Genomic DNA, 19,089 nt, shown 5'->3' on the forward strand with positions numbered 1-19,089 from the left:
GCTCATGATGAGCTAGATGCTCTTAAATCTCAGCTGAAGAAGAGCTTTGAGATGAAGGATTTGGGACAGGCCTCTCACATACTTGGTATGCGCATTAGACGCGACAGGCATCAGGGACTCCTCTACTTGTCACAGAGGGAGTATATTCATAAAGTCCTTGAGCGCTTCCGCATGCAGGACGTAAAGCCTATTGGCTATCCATTGCCTTCTTACGTGAAGGTATCACAGGCCAATTGTCTGCAGACAGATGAGCAGAGGGCTGAGATAGCCCAGATCCCTTATGCTTCAGGCGTGGGTAGTTTGATGTATGCCATGATAGCCACTCGTCCAGATATTGCCTTTGCAGTTGGTGTTGTGGCACGCTATATGGCTACACCTGGCAGGAAATATTGGGATGCTATGAAGGGTATCATGAGGTACCTGAAGGGCACAATAGATATGTGTATTTGCTATGGCAGCCAGGATACATGGGTCGTGGTGTACATTGACTCCGATTATGCAGGACATGCAGATAATAGGAAGTCCACTTCTGGCTATGTATTCACCTATGCTGGAGGTGCTGTCTCTTGGATGTCCAGGGTTCAGAAGTGTACGGCTTTGTGTACCATTGAGGCCGAGTATGTTGTAGCCACTGAGGCTTGCAAGGAGGCCATATGGCTAGGCCGTCTAGTTGCTGACCTTGGGATTGATGCTATACCTACACTCCATTCGGATTCTATGAGTGCCATTCAGTTGGCTAAGAATCCGGTCTTCCATGCGAAGACGAAACACATTGAGGTGAGGTATCACTTCATACGTGGTGTCGTGGAGGACAAGTCTGTTGACCTTGTCAAGATCTCCACTGACGAGAATCCTGCAGATCTGCTCACGAAAAGCCTCACTACTGAGCGCTTTGCCTTCCTCAAGTGATTGATGGGCATTGGATGAGATGTTGCCTTTCCTCATCCCTTGTACCTATGTACAGTTGTACTGTCTTTTTTCTTTCCTTTTCTCTCTCACTGGAGCAGATTCGCCTTTAAGTGGGAGGTTGTTGGGGTAAAGGCGCCTCCGCCATGTCGCCCCGTGTATTACTACACTGACAGTACCCGCCACTGCACACTGCAGGTGGCGGGCGCCCGTCACGTCACTTTATTCTTTACATTCATTTTAGTGACTAGCAAATAAAGGAAGGCCCGGTCACACATTGTGACCATTGGAGTTCCCATTTCTTGTCTCTCTCTTTCTTGCTCTTGCTCTCCCGCCATAGCTCGCGTGCAAGCTTCGATCCTTCTCACCTTTCACGGATACCATCCTCTTCAAACACATGCCTCTCTATTTGACTGAGGAAAATTCCTTTGATACTATCCTCTTGGAATACATGATTCCATAGTTGATTGAGCTAAGAGGTTTTCATGGGAAATTCTAGGAGTTTGTTAGAGAACACCCATCTCACCCTCCAGCAATGGATAGTTGGATTGATATTTAATGTTTGCAATAACTATGTTCATTTGCTTTGCATATAGTAGTTCACTAACTTGCAAATACATTTGTGGATTTAGTCTATTTTTAAATAGTTTTTATAGTAAGTTCATGCAATACAATGTGAAAAATATCAATATATTTCAATTTTTAATTATTGAAGTCTGGAGTTTAAAACAAAGAATTCTGGAATGGAATAACAACTAGAAGTAATGAAGCAATATGGAACTATATTTTATGGAGATTGTGAAGCAATTGCTTGCAAGGATCTATTGTAAACGAATGCATAACTTCAATCCATATGTAAGCCTAATCAAATGAGGAAGAGAGAGAGCAATGTGCAAGTGTAAGTGAATGTGTCTATAGTTTGCTCATGTGTGCATAATTAAAATACTAACATATCAAGATGTAATTATAAAATACATGCAAAGAAGGGAGACAGGGGGATCTGAATGTATATGTAGTGTGATATCTCATATATATACATAATTGAACCATTAACATTGTGATAATATTATCAAAGATAAGCACATAAGCTTAATCTAGTGATGTAAATAAGTTAAGGATAGAGAACTACTGATGCATTGTTAGAGAGAGAGAGAGAGAGAGAGAGAGAGAGAGAGAGAGAGAGAGAGAGAGAGAGAGAGAGAGAGAGAGAGAGAGAGAGATTATTATTATTATTATTCAGAATGAGTAGAGGGAGATGCATGTTGTGGATCCCCAACATATGAGAGAGAGAGAGAGAGAGAGAGAGAGAGAGAGAGAGAGAGACTATTATTCAAAAGGAGCAGAGGGAGATGCATCTCATGGATCCCCAGAGAGAGAGATAGGGGGGAATGTGTAAGTGTATCTGGTTTTGCTCATGTGTGTACAATTGAAGTATTAATACATCACGATGTAATTATAACATATATGCAAATAATTAAGAGAGGGGGAATGTGAATGTATATGAAGTGTGATATCACTTGTGTATGTGTAATTCAACCACTAATATTGTGATAATATTATAAAAAATAATCACATAAACTTGATGTAGTGATGTAAAGCAATTAAGGAGAGAGAACTGCTAGTGTGTGTGTGTGTGTGTGTGTGTGTGTGTGTGTGTGTGTGTGTGTGTGTGTGTGAGAGTTTAAGGTAAAAAAGGGGGAGAGAGAGAGGGTGTTATATTGAGGGGGAGGAGAAGAGGGAGATGCATGTCGTGGGTCTCTAAGATACGAGAGAGAGAGAGAGAGAGAGGGAGAAGGAGGAGAAGAGGAAGTTGCATGTTGTGGGTCTCCAAGGTACGAGAGAGAGAGAGAGGGAGAGAGAGATGCATGTTGTGGGTCTCCAAGGTATGAGAGAGAGAGAGAGAGAGAGAGAGAGGAGGAGGAGGAGGAGAAGAGAGAGATGCATGTTGTGGGTCTCCAAGGTATGAGAGAGAGAGAGAGAGAGAGAGAGAGTGTGTGTGTGTGTGTGTGTGTGTGTGATAAAAAAGAGAAAGAGAGAGATAGTGTAATATTGAGGGGGAGGAGAAGAGGGAGATGCATGTTGTGGATCTCCAAGGTACGAGAGAGAGAGAGAGAGAGAGAGAGAGAGAGAGAGAGAGAGAGAGAGAGAGAGAGATGCATGTTGTGGATCTCCAAGGTACGAGAGAGAGAGAGAGACAGAGAGAGAGAGAGAGGGGGGGAGATGCATGTTGTGGGTCTCCAAGGTATGAGAGAGAGAGAGAGGAGGAGAAGAGGGAGATGCATGTTGTGGGTCTCCAAGGTATGAGAGAGAGAGAGAGAGAGAGAGAGAGAGAGGAGGAGGAGAGGGAGATGCATGTTGTGGATCTCGAAGGTACGAGAGAGAGAGAGACAGAGACAGAGAGAGAGGGGGGAGATGCATGTTGTGGGTCTCCAAGGTATGAGAGAGAGAGAGAGAGAGAGAGAGGAGAATCAATTGTGGTTTTGATGAGGAGGAGGAGAGTAAGATGTGGTGGTGTAGTGGCAGTGCTAGTGGTGGTAATGTTATTGAGAGGAGTGAGATGTCGGTGGTTGGTTCCTAACATATGAGGGGAGAGAGAGAGAGAGAGAGAGGAGAACTGGTTATGGTTCTAATGAGGAGAGGGAGAGTAAGATGTTGTGGTGGTAGTGGTAGTGCTAGCGGTAGTGGTAGTGGTGGTAGCAATGAAGGAGCAGCATTGGTGCTTGATATATGCCCAAAAGAAAAAGAGGACCAAGTGGACTATATGAAATAAAACTCAAGGCTGCCAAAAAAAGCTCACTTCTCACACACACTTAACTAAAGGAGTCATCATATGGTCTCAAAAAGGCTCTTAGAGCTCAGTACAACAATATTGATTTTTCCCTTGCCTCTCATGGATTCCATAATAGTGTTGTAAATCCTACTCTTTACATAAAGCTTGAATGTCATGACATCACCCTTGTTATTCTTTATTTAGATTATCTTGATCCCATAGACCACAAGCAAACATGCATTGGAGGCATTAAAGCTCTCATACAAAGAGAATATGAGACAAAGCACCTTGGAGAAATTTTATTACTCCTTGAAGTTGAGAGGAACAATGAGAGGATAACCCTTTCTACACGGACGGTTGTAAATCAATCCCCATGCCAATGGAAAGCAATCTCAAGGTGAGTAAAAATGATGGATCCAAGATTATGAAACCTCACATGTTTAGGAAGTTGGTTGAAAGGCTAATATATATTACAATCACAAGACCATAAATCTCACATATTGCAAGTGTTGTAAGCCTTATTTTTGGAGACAACAAGGCAATCACACCGAATGGTATCCAAGAGGATTCTCAAGTACATCAAAGGGACACTAGGTCATGGCCTTTTTTATGAAGTTAACTCTCCTATGAAGCTACTTTGCATTGCTTCTTTCTCACATCCCACCATTATTTTCCTCTCAACTAATATTAGAGAGGTGTTTGTGGGAGCTCATGCTTGTATACACAAATGCAGATTGGGTTGGAAGTATTGAATATAGAAGGTCAACATCAAGCTATTGCTACTCACTTGGAATGGTGCTATCAATTGGCACAACAAGAAGCAACCCAAAGTCACTTTTTCATCCACAAAAGTCAAACATAGAGCAACCAATCACTTCTAAAGTCATATTATTGAAAAGAATAGCCAAAGACATAGGCATTGACATCCCAAGTCCTACAGAGATCTTTTGTGACAACCTCTCTAGTATTTACTTAGTAAACAACCTAGTTTTACATGTTAGAACCATGCACATAGAGGTTTATTACCACTTTACCAAGGAGAAGATTCTTGAAGGTGATTATATGTCTATCAATCTACCAAATCGCATCATCAATCGATCTCAACTCTAGAACTTATGCACTTTGCAAATAGGCCCATATAATGCTAGAATACAGTAGTTTACCTAACAACCACACACATTTGAAAGCCTATATAAAGAGATATCCAAGGTTTGCTCATAACGGGCTATCATAGAGTTGTAAAGGTCATCCTAGTGCCCTAATTCGATATTTTAGATTCAAGGATAGAGCTCACTCTCCTATTGGTTCATCCATGTCATTGTAGCGTTCTACCTTGATGTATTTATCTATTACTATTAGACATTAATCAAGTTTGTGTTCTCTAATCATTATGGTGAATATTTTAACTAAAGTTTGAATTATTACTTTGTAGTATTGAAAAAGTACTCTACAATATTGAAAACGCACTCTAAATACTAGAAAAGTACTTTGCAGTATGGCAAATGTAGAGGCGATCAGCCACCAAGACTCACGGACCGCTTATTCTTTCAAGCATTTCAAGCCGAGTACTAATGGCTACCTCTCACATAGCCGACTGACTATCTCTCTCTATGAGTGTAATGAGCTTACCTCCATGCTCGATCAAGTTGTCTCCTCTGCCGAGCACTCTGGTAGCTCCACGATCCAAGTGTGAGCTTCAAGTAACTCGATCCTCAAGCTCCATGCTCCAAGCTCCATTGCCAGGAGCAAGAGAAGAGAAGAGAAGATGGAGAGCTTCTCCACCATGGTCCCTCACCCTCATACAGTCACTCCCGCACACTCGCTCAAGGAAGCAAGAAAAAGAAGAAGAACAAAAAGATAAGAGCTACTTTTGGCCACACACAAGAATAAGCTTCTTATTCACTTTTCAACTTCATATAGGAAACCCTAAATCCATTTTGGGGGGTCATCCGCTTATCCCCTTTTTTACATGACCCCCTAGGCTCTTTTTCCCATTGTCCTCCTATCTTCTTAGCTTCTTTCCTATTGCCCATCTACCTTTACAATTTACATGGGTGAGAACCCGGCGCTCCTAAAATAAATCACTATGCACCTTGCGCTCTTTTACAAAAGTATTGATTTGCGCTTTTTCTTATGTGTCTTTCTCCTTGATTTAGAACTTTTCTGCACTTCTTGTGTTTCCATATTTTTCTTGGTGCGCCTTCATCTTCCATTTCACTTTTACCTTGGCCTTTTCTTCTGCTTTAGATTTTCCACCTTGTTCGTCTAAGGTTAACATTATCCCCCTCCTAGAGGAGTGCCAGTCCCATGGCACTCACCGTCGTAGTAGGTAGTAGGCAATGGCATGCACTATAGACGTGGGTGGAAGGGACTACTGTGGTTTGCCTTGGAGGAGTTTTGGAGGTGGTGCAGATGAAGGTCATTGGGAGCACGTTGTTGGCCTGGTTGGCTCGTGATAGGGTTGTTGGAATTGGTGATATGACTGTTCTTTGTTGGGAATTGCCCATGGCTGACACAGGTGTTGGTTTTTGGGGATTCTGGGCGTGACGATTATTTGGTGGATTTGCATGACAATAAAGGACAAGAGGTCAAAGTTGAGTGTTGATGAAGAGCTGACTGTACTTTCATTAGAGTCTTCGATACCTGCTTTTGAAAACATCTCACATGGTCTCTCCCTAGAGGTTAGTGCTAGTCTTCTTATCGTGCATAAGACATAGTTGAGATAGGTTGAACTCTAAGCAAGTTGAGAGTATTGTCCTACACTTGAGGACCCAAACTATGTATAGATTGTGATGCAAATATTATGTGAGTGCGTGTGCATACTTAGATAGTACATAGCTAGGAGATTGCTGGTTGAGTTTCTCTTAGCAATGTGTGGATGAAGCGAGGGTTCAATGGGGTGGAAAAAATTGTCGATGTTGAGGAGAAGTACACTTGAAGGCTTCTTGAGATATTATTTGTGCTTTTGTCAACACGATGTAGGATAATTGAGCTCATTGATGCCGAGATTAGATTGCAAAGGCTGAGATTAGATTTGATTGGGTAATGGGGACCTTCAATGTCAGTGGTTGATCGCCATTGTTGAGTATACTTGAAAAAGAAAAAGAAAGTGCACTACTTACCTGGGGCTATGTCTACCTCACTGTACAGTGTTGCATGGTTTCCATGCTAGTGAAACTGGGAGTTGGGTCTCCCTTGAATATAAACAAGTTGAAACCCCCCATTTCTACCATCAAGCTGTACTTTACTTGCTCTTTTGCCTTGAACGAGAGCTTTCCACTTTAATCTTTCCCCCAGATGTAGAGTTTGGCCAAGAAAGAGAGAGTAGCCAATGACTATGCTTTGGGTCATGCTCAAATGCAATGTGTGCTTTCTACAAGGGTGATTTTCTCTTCCAGCAAGTGGGGCTCCGTCATGGATCTTTGTTCTTGTTATTTTTGTTGTTTTCTCCATAATGGTTCTTTGAGGGGTTGGTGGTCTTGTGGTGACTTGGACATCGAATGCTTTTGGACAAAGACCTGTGTCATCTTGCATTCACTTGGCAACTCGTGAGAGTACATGCAAGTCATATGCTTCAACCATAATGAATAGGCGCAGCTCAAAGAGACATCACTTATCCAAATCTTATGGTGTTGACTTTGATGCATATCACCTGCGCTTGATTGTCATTGCTTGTCTGTGTGTTGGCTTTGCTTCTTTTGGTATTATTATACATAGTCACAAAACACATTGTTTATTTATATACATGTTTATAAATCCATGTCACTTCATGAGGATAAAAACCAATTGTAGAACTCAGGATTGTACTGGAGTGTGGCACACACATCTAGTAATCGTGGCAACTACTCAATAACAACAGATAATACTAATCAAACCTTCTTGCCTTGTTATGACAGTAGAAATCCCAATGCTTGTTTTTTTTTTCTTGGTTTTTTCCGACCCTAATACATCCAAATCACAAAGAAAACACCTACACTACTCCAATCTACTTTTTCAAATCCAAAAAACCAAAAACTTACTTGCTAAGGAGATCAAATACCTCTTCAAACTCTCTTGCTTCCTACCTATCTATCTCAAGTACCTGTTCGAGAAAAACCCTACTTCAATGCTCGATTTGGAGCATGCAAGCACTCAAGGCTTGAATCTGTTGGTCCCGGAAAAACAAAACCAAAATGTAGAGGCAAGCTCAAGCTCAACCACCAAGACTCATGGACTGCTTATTCTTTCAAGTGTTTCAAGCTGAGTACTACTGGCTACCTCTCACATAACCGACGTGCTATCTCTCTCTACGGGTGTAGTGAGGTTACCTCCATGCCCGATCGAGTTGCCTCCTCTCCCGAACACTATAGATAGCTGCATGATCCAAGTGTGAGCTTCAAGCGAGATCGATCCTTAAGCTTCACACTCCAAGCTCCATTGCCACGAGCAAGACAAGAGAAGAGAAGAGAAGGGAAGAAGAGAGGAGAAGATGAAGAGCTTCTCCACCATTGTCCCTCACCCTCACACACTCACTCCCTCACACTCACACACTCTCTCTCAAGCACAAGCACAAGCAAGAAAGCAAGAAGAAGAAGAAGAAGAAGAAGAAGAAGAGGAGGATGAGCTTCTCATTCACTTTTCAACTTTATATACAAAACCCTAAATCCCTTTTGGGCGGTCATCCCCTTATCCCCTTTTTTACATGGCCGGCTATGGTACTTTTTCCCATTGTCCTCCTATCTTCTTAGCTTCCTTCCTACTGCCCATCTACCTTTACAGTTTGCATGGCCGGCACTCTTAAAATAAATCACAATGCGCCTTGCACTCTTTTACAAAAGTATTGACTTGCGCTTTTTCTTGTGCGCCTTTCTCCTTGATTTAGGACTTTTCTGCACTTCTTGTGTTTCCATATTTTTCTTGGCGCACCTTTGTCTTCCGTTTCACTTTTGCCTTGGCCTTGTCTTCTGCTTTAGATTTTCATAATTTTCCACCTTGTTCATCTAAGGGTTAACAACAAAAACATTGTATCTCTACAAAAGCACTTTCTAACTTCTACACTTGATCATATCATTACACTCAAACCAATTATTGAGGAGGGTAGAGCTCATGGCTTGTTACATTGGGGCCACATGACATGGGAATGCATGAAGAGCTAATTCGGGGATTCTTGCACTGTATGAGAGGATTATTGTTAGAGTATAGACACTTGAAGGCCTTTCAATATCCACTCATTCCAACTTTGGGGTGAAGCACATTCTTGTGCACTAGACAGTGGGCTTCCAGTGAGCCTTGGTAAAACCAGGGTTATGGTGTTTAATATCACCTTAATAAGTCAAGAGATTAGCATCGATGTTTACCTATGAGGAAGAGATGGAGTATGTGGATTCTTATCCATATCTAAGAGTTTTTTACACAAGTCCCACTTTCTCTAAGAGAGAGGCAATATATACTACATTGACATGAGGATACACAACACTAGCCAATTTGGAGAGTATGTGTTTACATGTATAGCTCGAGGAACCTTGCACCAAGTTGTGGCTATTTGATATAATGGTCACATCCACATTACTCTATGGAGTTCAAGTATGGGAGCCTAGTCTTGATCACTACACCCAAACCATAAGAAAAAAGGGCGTACTTATGAAGGATGGAGATCAATGTAGAGGCCCTTACCATCCATGATCTATTGATGATGGGTCTGAGATGATGAGATGTAAGGCCTCTATCCCACATGAGATCATCAGAGTTGCCTTAGGGACTAAATTGGGAATGTTGTAGACCAAGGTACATGGATACCTACCTTTCCCATGGGATTAGATGTGCTATTGGCCAATTGTGCACCTCTTCACATCAATCAAGACTGAGACTAGTGCATATAGATCCGTACCCTAGAGAATCACACATCTGCACTTGAGAACCACTTTATACACAATGCAATAAGAGTTGTTACTGTGGACCAACCTTCAAAATCCTATCCCTAGTAAATTCATGACCACTTAATTATGGCATGCTACATGCAACTCCTTTAGGCTTTTAATACATACTAAATCCTTTATTAAAGGTCTCCCATAACTTTATTTTTTAATTCTAAAACTAACCCTTATAATTTGGCAGTGAGCTTGGGAGTACCGTAAAAATATGTTCACACAATGCAAAGTGGTCCTTTCTCTAAACATGGTAAATAATATTCCAAATTGAAGCAATATATGATTCACACCTATACAAGGGAAAGGCTAGAGAAATTATTGTCATATGTTTATGCACATTGTTGTGAAATTGTCAAGGACTACACATAAAGAAATGTGCATGCCCACTTTTAATCCACATAGCCAAGACCCTTTAGTAGGGACTTAATATAAAGAAGTTTAAATTCCACTTTTATATAGTACGCAAGGAGAAATTCTTTCATTCTTGCCATGTGGCATCAACCAAATTTAACTTTAACTAGTTAGATGTATCCTTTTAAGTATGGGATACCTATTAATCCATGATAAAACAAGAGATTCAGGGGGGTTCATGGATAAAGATAGCTATGAACTTGAGAAGAAGAAAAAAAACACAGACACCTCATTACATTAGTTTTACTCTTTAAATAAGCTTTTGTGTACATTGGATGCATTGCATTGGGTCAAGTTTGACTTAACACCTCATATCCTTATCCTTGCAACTTATCATCCTCATATCCTTATCCTTATCCTTGCATTACACTCTAAAGACTAGTTTGTATTACATTTGCATACACCTCATATCCTTTTCCTTTCATTACACTCTAAAGACTAGTTTGTATTACATTTGCATACAAAGAAGGCACCACGATTGGTTCCTTATTTAGTTACTTCAAGGTGGTCAGATGATTAAATGATTGATGATTAATTGTCGCCCCCCCCCCCCCCCCCAACTAGGTGCATTCTATGGCTATTGCTAGTCGGTGGTCATGCTTTGTCCTTTCCTTCTTTTTTTACATCTTCTTGATTCTCTTGTGTGGGTGCTCTTCCATGTTGATCCTTTGCTTGGTCATTTTCTTTGCCTTTTGAACTTGAACTTTGGCTCCACTTTTGATCTTCCATTTTCTTTACTTTTGCTCTTTGGGCTTCATTTCTTGGTGTGACATGCTTTGGTAGGCTTCATGGGGTCCTTCCTCTTCTTGGACTTCTTTTTCTTCATGATCTTTCCCTTTGTCTTGGTTTTTGCTTAGATTTTGTTCTTCTTGTGTTCATTGGTCTTCTTTTCTTGGACAATGTTTTATATTTGAGTTTAGGTTGATGACATAAGTCATCAGAAAGGAGCTGAGACAAACAATGTGAAAAGGGGCTTTTTAAAACCCTAGTACAAAGATTTAAGAGTGATGTATTAAAAAACATTATTGTTTCCAAAAAAAATGGAGGCATGGTGTTATTTTGTTGATCTAGAGCAGGTCAAGTGGATGTATAGGAGGACAATGGTGGCTTGTGGAAGTTGAAGGCGATTATGATGTAGGCGGTTCTAGAAAACAATGTTGCTTGTCCTCATCAAGCTCTTACACGTGGCTTTGGTTCCTGAGCAACAACACCAACCACACCTTGAGACTATGCCATACATGTATGACTATCATATTGCAACATTGAAATACATTATCCTATCTACATCTGTCAAAAGTTATTAATAGCAAGCAAAATTTTTGATCTACCACTAGCCAGGGTCTCTGGTTCATTGATGATGTTGACAACTACCTGGATCTTATTTGCTTGAAGCCAATTGATCATTAGAGGAGCTTCTATTGCATGAACTTCATATCGTACCCAAACATTTGTTCCTTCATATCATGCCCAACCCATATTTTTCCCAAGCCAATCTCTCTCTTTAGGCTTGGGGACTTTGTGCATTGCTCGCTAGCACAACCATGTCCTCCTCATAGCTTGGTTTCTCATGGCACACATCTGTCTATCATCCATTCACCACCTCATCGTTATCATCATCTTGAGCCAATTATTGGTGTGGTTGGCTAATGATGCAGAGAGAGAGAGAGAGAGAGAGAGAGAGAGAGAGAGAGAGAGAGAGAGAGAGAGAGAGAGAGAGAGAGAGAGAGAGAGATGTATTTATGTCCCCAAAAAGCCAAAAAACTAACTAGTAGGATCCCACCTTAATTAATACAACTCTTAGAAACAATATACCCTCCTTGAGGTAATAAAATTTGTCATGTTGTGGTCCAAGACATCTAGTCCACGGGGGGGGGGGGGGGGGGGGGACTCATCTTTGATGGCAGGCAATGATGGCTGAATCCACTCAAGGTAAGAATGTAGGGCACATGTGGGTCCCGTACTGTATATAAAGTGTGGTTGCCCAATTGTAACCCCTTTGACTTGTGGATGTTATGGTGATGTTGCTATAGTAGTAGCACCTATAAGTGTTACTATCTAGAATGCACCTTTCTCATAAGCATTACTTATCAAGAATGAATCTTTTTGGTGGTGTGTTGATATCTCTCTATCTCTCTTAATAGGATTAATCACATATTAATATTCATAACCCCAAACATACACATTTACTAATTTTGTATTAATTGCATGTTATATATGGACACATTAACACATCAATACTAATAATGCCATGTGTATAAAGACATATATATGTCAATATATATTAATGTTTGACATATACTTTATCGAGAGAGAGAGAGAGAGAGAGAGAGAGAGAGAGAGAGAGAGAGAGAGAGAGAGAGAGAGAGAGAGAGAGAGAGATAAAGAGAGAGAGAGAGAGAGAGAGAGTACTCCAATAGGATTTGATATGCACCCCTTCTTTTCATAGGACATTTTCCTTTGGACCAATATATATATATATATATATATGTCAATATATATTAATCTTTGACATCTACTTTATCTATAGAGAGAAAGAGTCTACTCTAATAGGATTTGACATAGATCCCTTCTTTTCATAGGACATTTTCTTTTGGACCTTGCCATTCCTAATGGCATGGAAATTTTGAACATAGTCAGTCCATTGACAATCATAGGAAATTTATGTTTTTCAGAACCATAGTTGCTACACACATAAATCTAACATGAATTGTATAGACAATAATAACAATTGAAACCATAAAGCATATAGGGCATCATATCATGGACAACCTTTCTTAAGTTTCTATCAGACTATGACATATGATATAATCACACAAAGTGATGAGACATTTCAATTCAATCATAGATAGAGTACCAACTTCCAAACAAAATACATTAAGAGATCAACGACTAGCAATAACCCAAAAAAGTATTTGCATGCAAAGTCAAAAAACATAAATAACAAATCCAAAAAAGCACCAACAACTTCCTTATGTTGTTTTTGAAGCTCAAAATTTCTTGTTCTTCATGCCCTTCCAAGCATCATAGCATTCACTCCATGGCAATTATTCCTATACGAGTGATAATTGATTTCAAAACTTATTATTGATCTTATTCATCTTGGAGGATCCTCTCTCACATGCAACTAAAGACATGGAAAGACCAATAATGCTCTCCATAGTTTCATACTTGATGGGAATGATTGCTCCCATTCATCATGATTGCAACACTCTTGCCAAGTTGAGTGCATGTATATGCCCTCAAAACAATTATGCATTCTTGTGATGAAAGATCTTCGCTCACCTTTGTATTCTTGTTCATTAATTAAATGACTTGCATTTTGACAAAAATATATGTGTAACACTTGCAACCATTCCTTCCCACATAGGTCCCAAATGCATCTAATATTCATGATTTATATTTTGTATATATTTGTACATTATAACTCCCATATGTTCATGCACCTTTTTGCGATAAAGCTCTCCATATGCATAGTATCAATAACAAATTGTGTGCTAATAAATGCAAGACAAAAAGTTTCCATAACTAGCTTTATATGAGTTCCAATACTTTATATGTCAAGGTGAATATTTTTTAAAAATGGTATTCAATATGCTCAGCTCCCGGAGTACATTAGTAAAAGAGTGAAAAAGAAATTGCATCTTATAGTTAGTTAGGAAAGAATACAAAGTAGCGTCCTTAGTCCACACGATGGTCAACAATGTAAGCATCAGCCTCACAATGTTGGTCATTGCTGTTGACTCCTATACAACCATCTGACGTCATGCATTTTGTGCAACTTAAGCTTTCCTCTCCTACCAATACCAAATGACTTGACAAAATGAACCAAGAATGGATAACTTTTTCCATATCTAGAAGCCCATTCATACACTTTTCTTATTATTTTATCCATGTACTTGAATTCCTTGAACATGCTAAGTGCATCACCCTCTCCAAGTGCCTCCCTATGAGCTATGCAATGATAGCTTACTAAGCATGGTATCCCTTTATGTAGCCTTGCCACCAAACTCATGTTGGAACTTGCCATGACAATGGCTCCATCAATTGCAATTCTTATAAACTTTTACATCGTAATTCCATGAAGTGTAAAAAGTTGACCAATGCATCATATGAATCCTCATTTGTTGCATTCACTGGATAAAGAAGATCCTTGAACTTTGTGGTTATAGAACCATTGCATGCATCCTCATAAAAAGTGACACACACAATCATATGCTACTAAACACTTATATTGGTACTCTCATCAGTTTGGATGGAGTAGAAAGGACTATTCTTTATATCATGTTGTAATCTCTTCCAATAAACATGCTTAACGACCTTTGCAAATTCTATTCTTGCATCCATACTAGTATAAGAAGGGGACTCACTTATGAGAGCCATACTTAGGGTTCTCATGAACCTTTGGAAGTTACATTGATGATGAAGCTCCTCCAAAGGTAAATAGATTTTGATTACATACCAAGTAGTTTATATGCATGACATGATACACTCTTTTTCACAATCTACCATAGTATAATTGTGTCTTGCATAGGGATTGTACTTCTTTTCTTATGTTGTTGCCACATAAGCTTTGCCTCAATATGCGCTCTAGATTTTTCATGAAATTGTAATGCATTCTTCTACAAAGAGGTTGCTCCCTTGTCTTTAGCAAATGAATTTTTCCTATGAGCACATGAACACCATTTACATTTCACCCTCTCTTTGCAATTTACAATTCACCATTTCAACAATGCAGTAGACCCATGGATGATGAATTTTCCAATGCTTAAGGAAAACCCTATAATGTTTTTTCCTTCCATAGTAATTGCTTTCATCAATACCAACTCTTACATTAACTGTATTTGATGCACTATTATCCCCCTCGGCAAAGCATGCAAGCCAATAGACTCTTCTAGTGTCTCTTGCTTTTTACTATTTTTGTGGTTGAATGGGGCCATGGTTAGACATTGCCACATAAAAAGATATACATTTGATTTTCCACTATATTATTCAATCACAACTTGAGACATACAAAGTAAAAGGAAAGGTCATACAAATGTACCTCGAGACAAAGAAAGGTGAGCTCGTGACTTTTGACTCTAGAGATCTTTAACTTTTGACACAAGTTTCAACTTCCAAGTTCCAACCTTTGAGTTCTTATATATGCTTAGAAAACCAATTGAGCATATTGGGATTTATCGTTTAGTTAACGTTTCATAGATTGTAGACTGTAGCTAGTAGTGTTCTCTTTAACCACAACTTGAGTTTTGAGACAAGTTTCAACTTTCAAGCTCCAACCTTTGAGTTCTTACATATGCTCAGAAAACCAATTGAACATATTGGGATTTATAATTTAATTAACGTTTCATAGATTGTAGACTTTAGTTACCAGTGTTCTCTTTAACCACAACTTGAATTTTAAGTTGTTGATTGTGTAAAAAGTTCCATAATATTTTGCCATTAGTAGGACAAGTTGGAGACCTGTGGATGAGGGTGGACGTCCATCAAATCCTAACATTTATTGTGAGAGGGGCTTTGAGTCAGCTTGGTTCGAAAGTCCTCATGTAGTGAAGTTAAGTGTACTCAAGGATGCTTCTCTAACTGAAGCTAAGACAAATCACTATAACAACTCTATATTTATTTTTCTTTCCTCTTTTACATTTCAAGCTTCCATAACCCAATGTTCAAAGCTTTCCTTTAAGTTTTTTAAAGCTTTTGTAGTTTACAAACTTGAAAAGCCTAAAAGCTTTCAAACCTTTAAACTTTTCTTAAAAAGCTTTTCTTCAATTTTGGGTCTACAATTATGTTTTCCTTCTTTAACCAAAAAAATAACAAAAAAATAATTATAAAAACTTCACATAGCTGCACTTGTAAAAAAAAATCCTCCTGAATTGAGAATCCTTGAGAGAGAGAGAGAGAGAGAGCTGCGTGTAAACCAATAAACCAATAGAACAATGCAAGGTGGCCCGCATGGCGGAAGTGCTTACGGTGTTAAATACCAGGTAAGTGAACTCCATCTCTCTCCCTTAACGAATCCAGCTCTCGGATCTGCAACAGGTTTTTAATTTATGATTGAATATGGCTAGAATGCGTCTGCAGATGAGAAGAAATGCAGTAAACAAGATAAATGTAGTTAAATCTTGATGCCGATCTGACTACCAGGAGAGTAGTGTGAGTGGAAGAGTAAGATAACTGTAAATGCGGGAAGAAGGCAAATCTGAGGGGTACCAAAGGACTCTGACCCAATGCCTACCGACATGTATCATAAACTACCTTGGAGATATTGCGAGTTAGTCAAAATTGCCAAGAATATTAATTGAGTATTTTGGGGACCCTTGCATAAGGCATTGAACCATAAAGCCTCCTGGAATTGAGATTGAAGTGGGCTGCTGAGCTAATCAACATCGAGAAACTAAGTCTCAATTTGCTTCTAGCATATCTACTAAGACCTCATGTGGTGAAAATAGGTAGGTCGTGAGGGCAGAGGGAAGCAAAGTGGCAATCAAGGAGGGATGGGTTGTGTTTATTTGTAAAGGGCTATGCCACCTTGGAAGCACTACTCGAAGATGAAACACTATTTGATAAAGAGGATATTGGGAAAAGTTTTTTTTTGGGGGGAGGGGGGGGGGGTTCTAAGGGATTTTCTAAGTAGTTTGTGTCTCTATTGATTTCATTGATCTTTGGGAAAGGGGTGGGATTCTAAGTAGACCATGTCTATATGGAGAGGGCTATGCCACCTTGGAAGCACTACTTGAAGATGAAGCACTATTTGATAATGAGGATATTGGGAAGGGCTACCAAGTAGATTGCATCTCTATATTGATGTCAGGTTTTGGCTCTAGCGTATAGAGCTTGCTATGGTTGAGTGTGATTGATGTGCCCTTAGACTTACTGTTTGGCCCCTCCCTAGCACAAGTACACGATGGGGACCATATCCAAAGTTTCCACCGTACAATACTCAATTTAATAATATAGTGGAGTGGAGATTGACTTAGTTCAACGAGAATAAGAAAGCCTTGGTGCTTTAGTATAGACTAAGCTATCCCAATAATTGTGGTTTGGCATTGTACCATGCCATTCTTGGATGGCACGAGGGTAATAATAAATTCTTACCAAATTCTACATGGCATACTATATTAGTCAAAAGCATTAGAGGTAAATCCTGTTTTGCTTTTGTTAAAGGCAACTCTAAGAAGTGTGAAGCCTCGTGATTGCAGCCTGTAGATTTCCATAGCAAGTTAGGTAAGAATCTAGTCGTAAGGCTTGTGAGATTGGTGACTAACCTTTTAGTGTACCTCTTGTATCGTCAACTTCAACTAGTTACTGTCTATAGAACCTCAAAGATTGACATGTGGCCTTGTTTGTCTAGTAGTTGATGCATGGCTTCTCATACTAAGAAATTGTGAGAGTGCACAACGGAAGAGAAATGTGAACATGGAGAGAAGAGAGAGACAACAAGAGAGAAGAGAATGAAGTAATAATCTGCATTCAATCTGAATGGAAGGCTGAATATAATGGTCGATTGATCAGTGCCTGCATGCAGCCCAAGGTGTCAGTGAGGGCACTACATCAAGCTAACGATGACGGCTGCACCAGAGGTTGAGAATGTCGGAGGAGTGTGGTGAACCTGTAGAAGAAAGATGAATATTTGCTGCCTCCAACATACCTGCTATACATAGGAGAAAATGGCCAAAACTGGCCGACCTTGTCAGAGCGCAGTGTATGCGGAAGCATATGGATAAGATTGAAAGACATTGAACATGACAAAAGAGGGCGAGAGAAAAGAGACAGAAGGATGCAGAAATCTACAATCAGTGAATGCTGAAATGAAGAAGGTAGATATACAAACGGGCTATCGAAGTATCTCCTTGAGCCAATCTCTCTCTCCACCACTCAAAGACACAAGTGAGGAGGGTAGGGAGGCTGCCTACAATATATAGCAAGAAATAATGCTATAAACAAACCAGGGTATTGGCCGACATGATCATAAATGCTGCTGACCACCGCAAAAAACCATAAAAAATCAGCAATCAGCCTCTGGCTGCTGCCACGTGGCACAATTGCTTCCCTATCTCATATCCAACTTGCTCGAGAAATGGTGACTCCATTTGGTGACTACTGAAAGTGCCTAAAACTGACAAGAAAAATGTGGAACTTTGTTCGAGAGCACTGGTGGTACCAACTTTAGCTTGAGAATGCTAGTTGAGGGGATGACTAATCTCTAACACCCCTTCTCATATCTTGGACGTGGCACAAGGCTCAGGGATTTGTAGTGATGTTGAAGAACAACCTGAGGAAGTACCTTTGTAAACAAATCTACTAGATTATCCTCTATCTTATAGTAAACCACATCAATAGTCCCATCCAAGATCTTCTCCCAAATGAAATGGTATTGTATCTTAGTGTGCTTCGATCTAGCATGGAACATAGGGTTTTGTACCAAAGCAATGCAACTCTTATTATTGCAATGAAGCGTGGTAGGACTAGTCTACGAGTAGCCAAGCTCCCCTAGTAACCTTCGAAGCCACATTGACTCACATCTGGTAGAAGACACAGCTCGATACTCCGCCTTTGTAGAAGAAAGAGCAATTGCAGACTGCTTCTTGCTACTCTAGTGAACTCCACGAGATTGTGGGAGTGTGCAATGAAAGAGAAACACGAACATAGAGAGAAGCAAAGAAAGAAAGAAAGAAAGATCTATTAACATCTTTTAGCCCTGTGGCATATATGGCCTACTGGCAATGCCTTTATTTTTGATTTGGTATCGAGCATCCATGGGCATGTGGCCCGTGTGCGTGGATTGGTGTTATGGCAAATCTCTTCTATGATGTCAGCTGACCCGGTTCTTCCGAATATTGTTGCTCCCTGGCAGGCGATTGTTTGCTCTACTCCAGCTGTTCCTTCTCCGTGATTTATTAGAATCGGTCATGTAATAGGTTGTTTTGGTTGTTCTGAGAGCTTGTAGGCCTCATGTAAATATTCTACAAAGAGAGTGTGAGAGAGACAGAGTATGCTGACTGATGGTCTGATGTAATAGAATGTAAGAGATACAGAGAGAATGTTGACCTGATGGTCTGATGTAAATATTTACTACTTAATTCAATTATCTTCATGAAA

General features: G+C 39.9%; 1 protein-coding gene across 2 annotated transcripts in view; it reads left to right on the plus strand.

Annotated features, from left to right (window-relative positions):
• The first annotated feature begins 15,841 nt into the window (after positions 1 to 15,841).
• Positions 15,842 to 19,089, plus strand: part of LOC148025663 (Transducin/WD40 repeat-like superfamily protein) — a 130,806-nt gene continuing 127,558 nt past the window's right edge. For both annotated transcript variants that reach the window (XM_087692875.1, XM_087692876.1), the window contains exon 1: positions 15,842 to 15,974. In XM_087692875.1, coding sequence (XP_087549001.1) covers positions 15,927 to 15,974 — 48 coding nt within the window. In that variant the 5' untranslated portion in view covers positions 15,842 to 15,926. The remainder of the gene's footprint in view (positions 15,975 to 19,089) is intronic.

The sequence above is a fragment of the Lygodium microphyllum genome, chromosome 14 (assembly GCF_053477565.2).
Source record: "Lygodium microphyllum isolate KBCC chromosome 14, Lygodium_microphyllum_v1.1.10, whole genome shotgun sequence".
Lineage (NCBI taxonomy): Eukaryota > Viridiplantae > Streptophyta > Polypodiopsida > Schizaeales > Lygodiaceae > Lygodium > Lygodium microphyllum.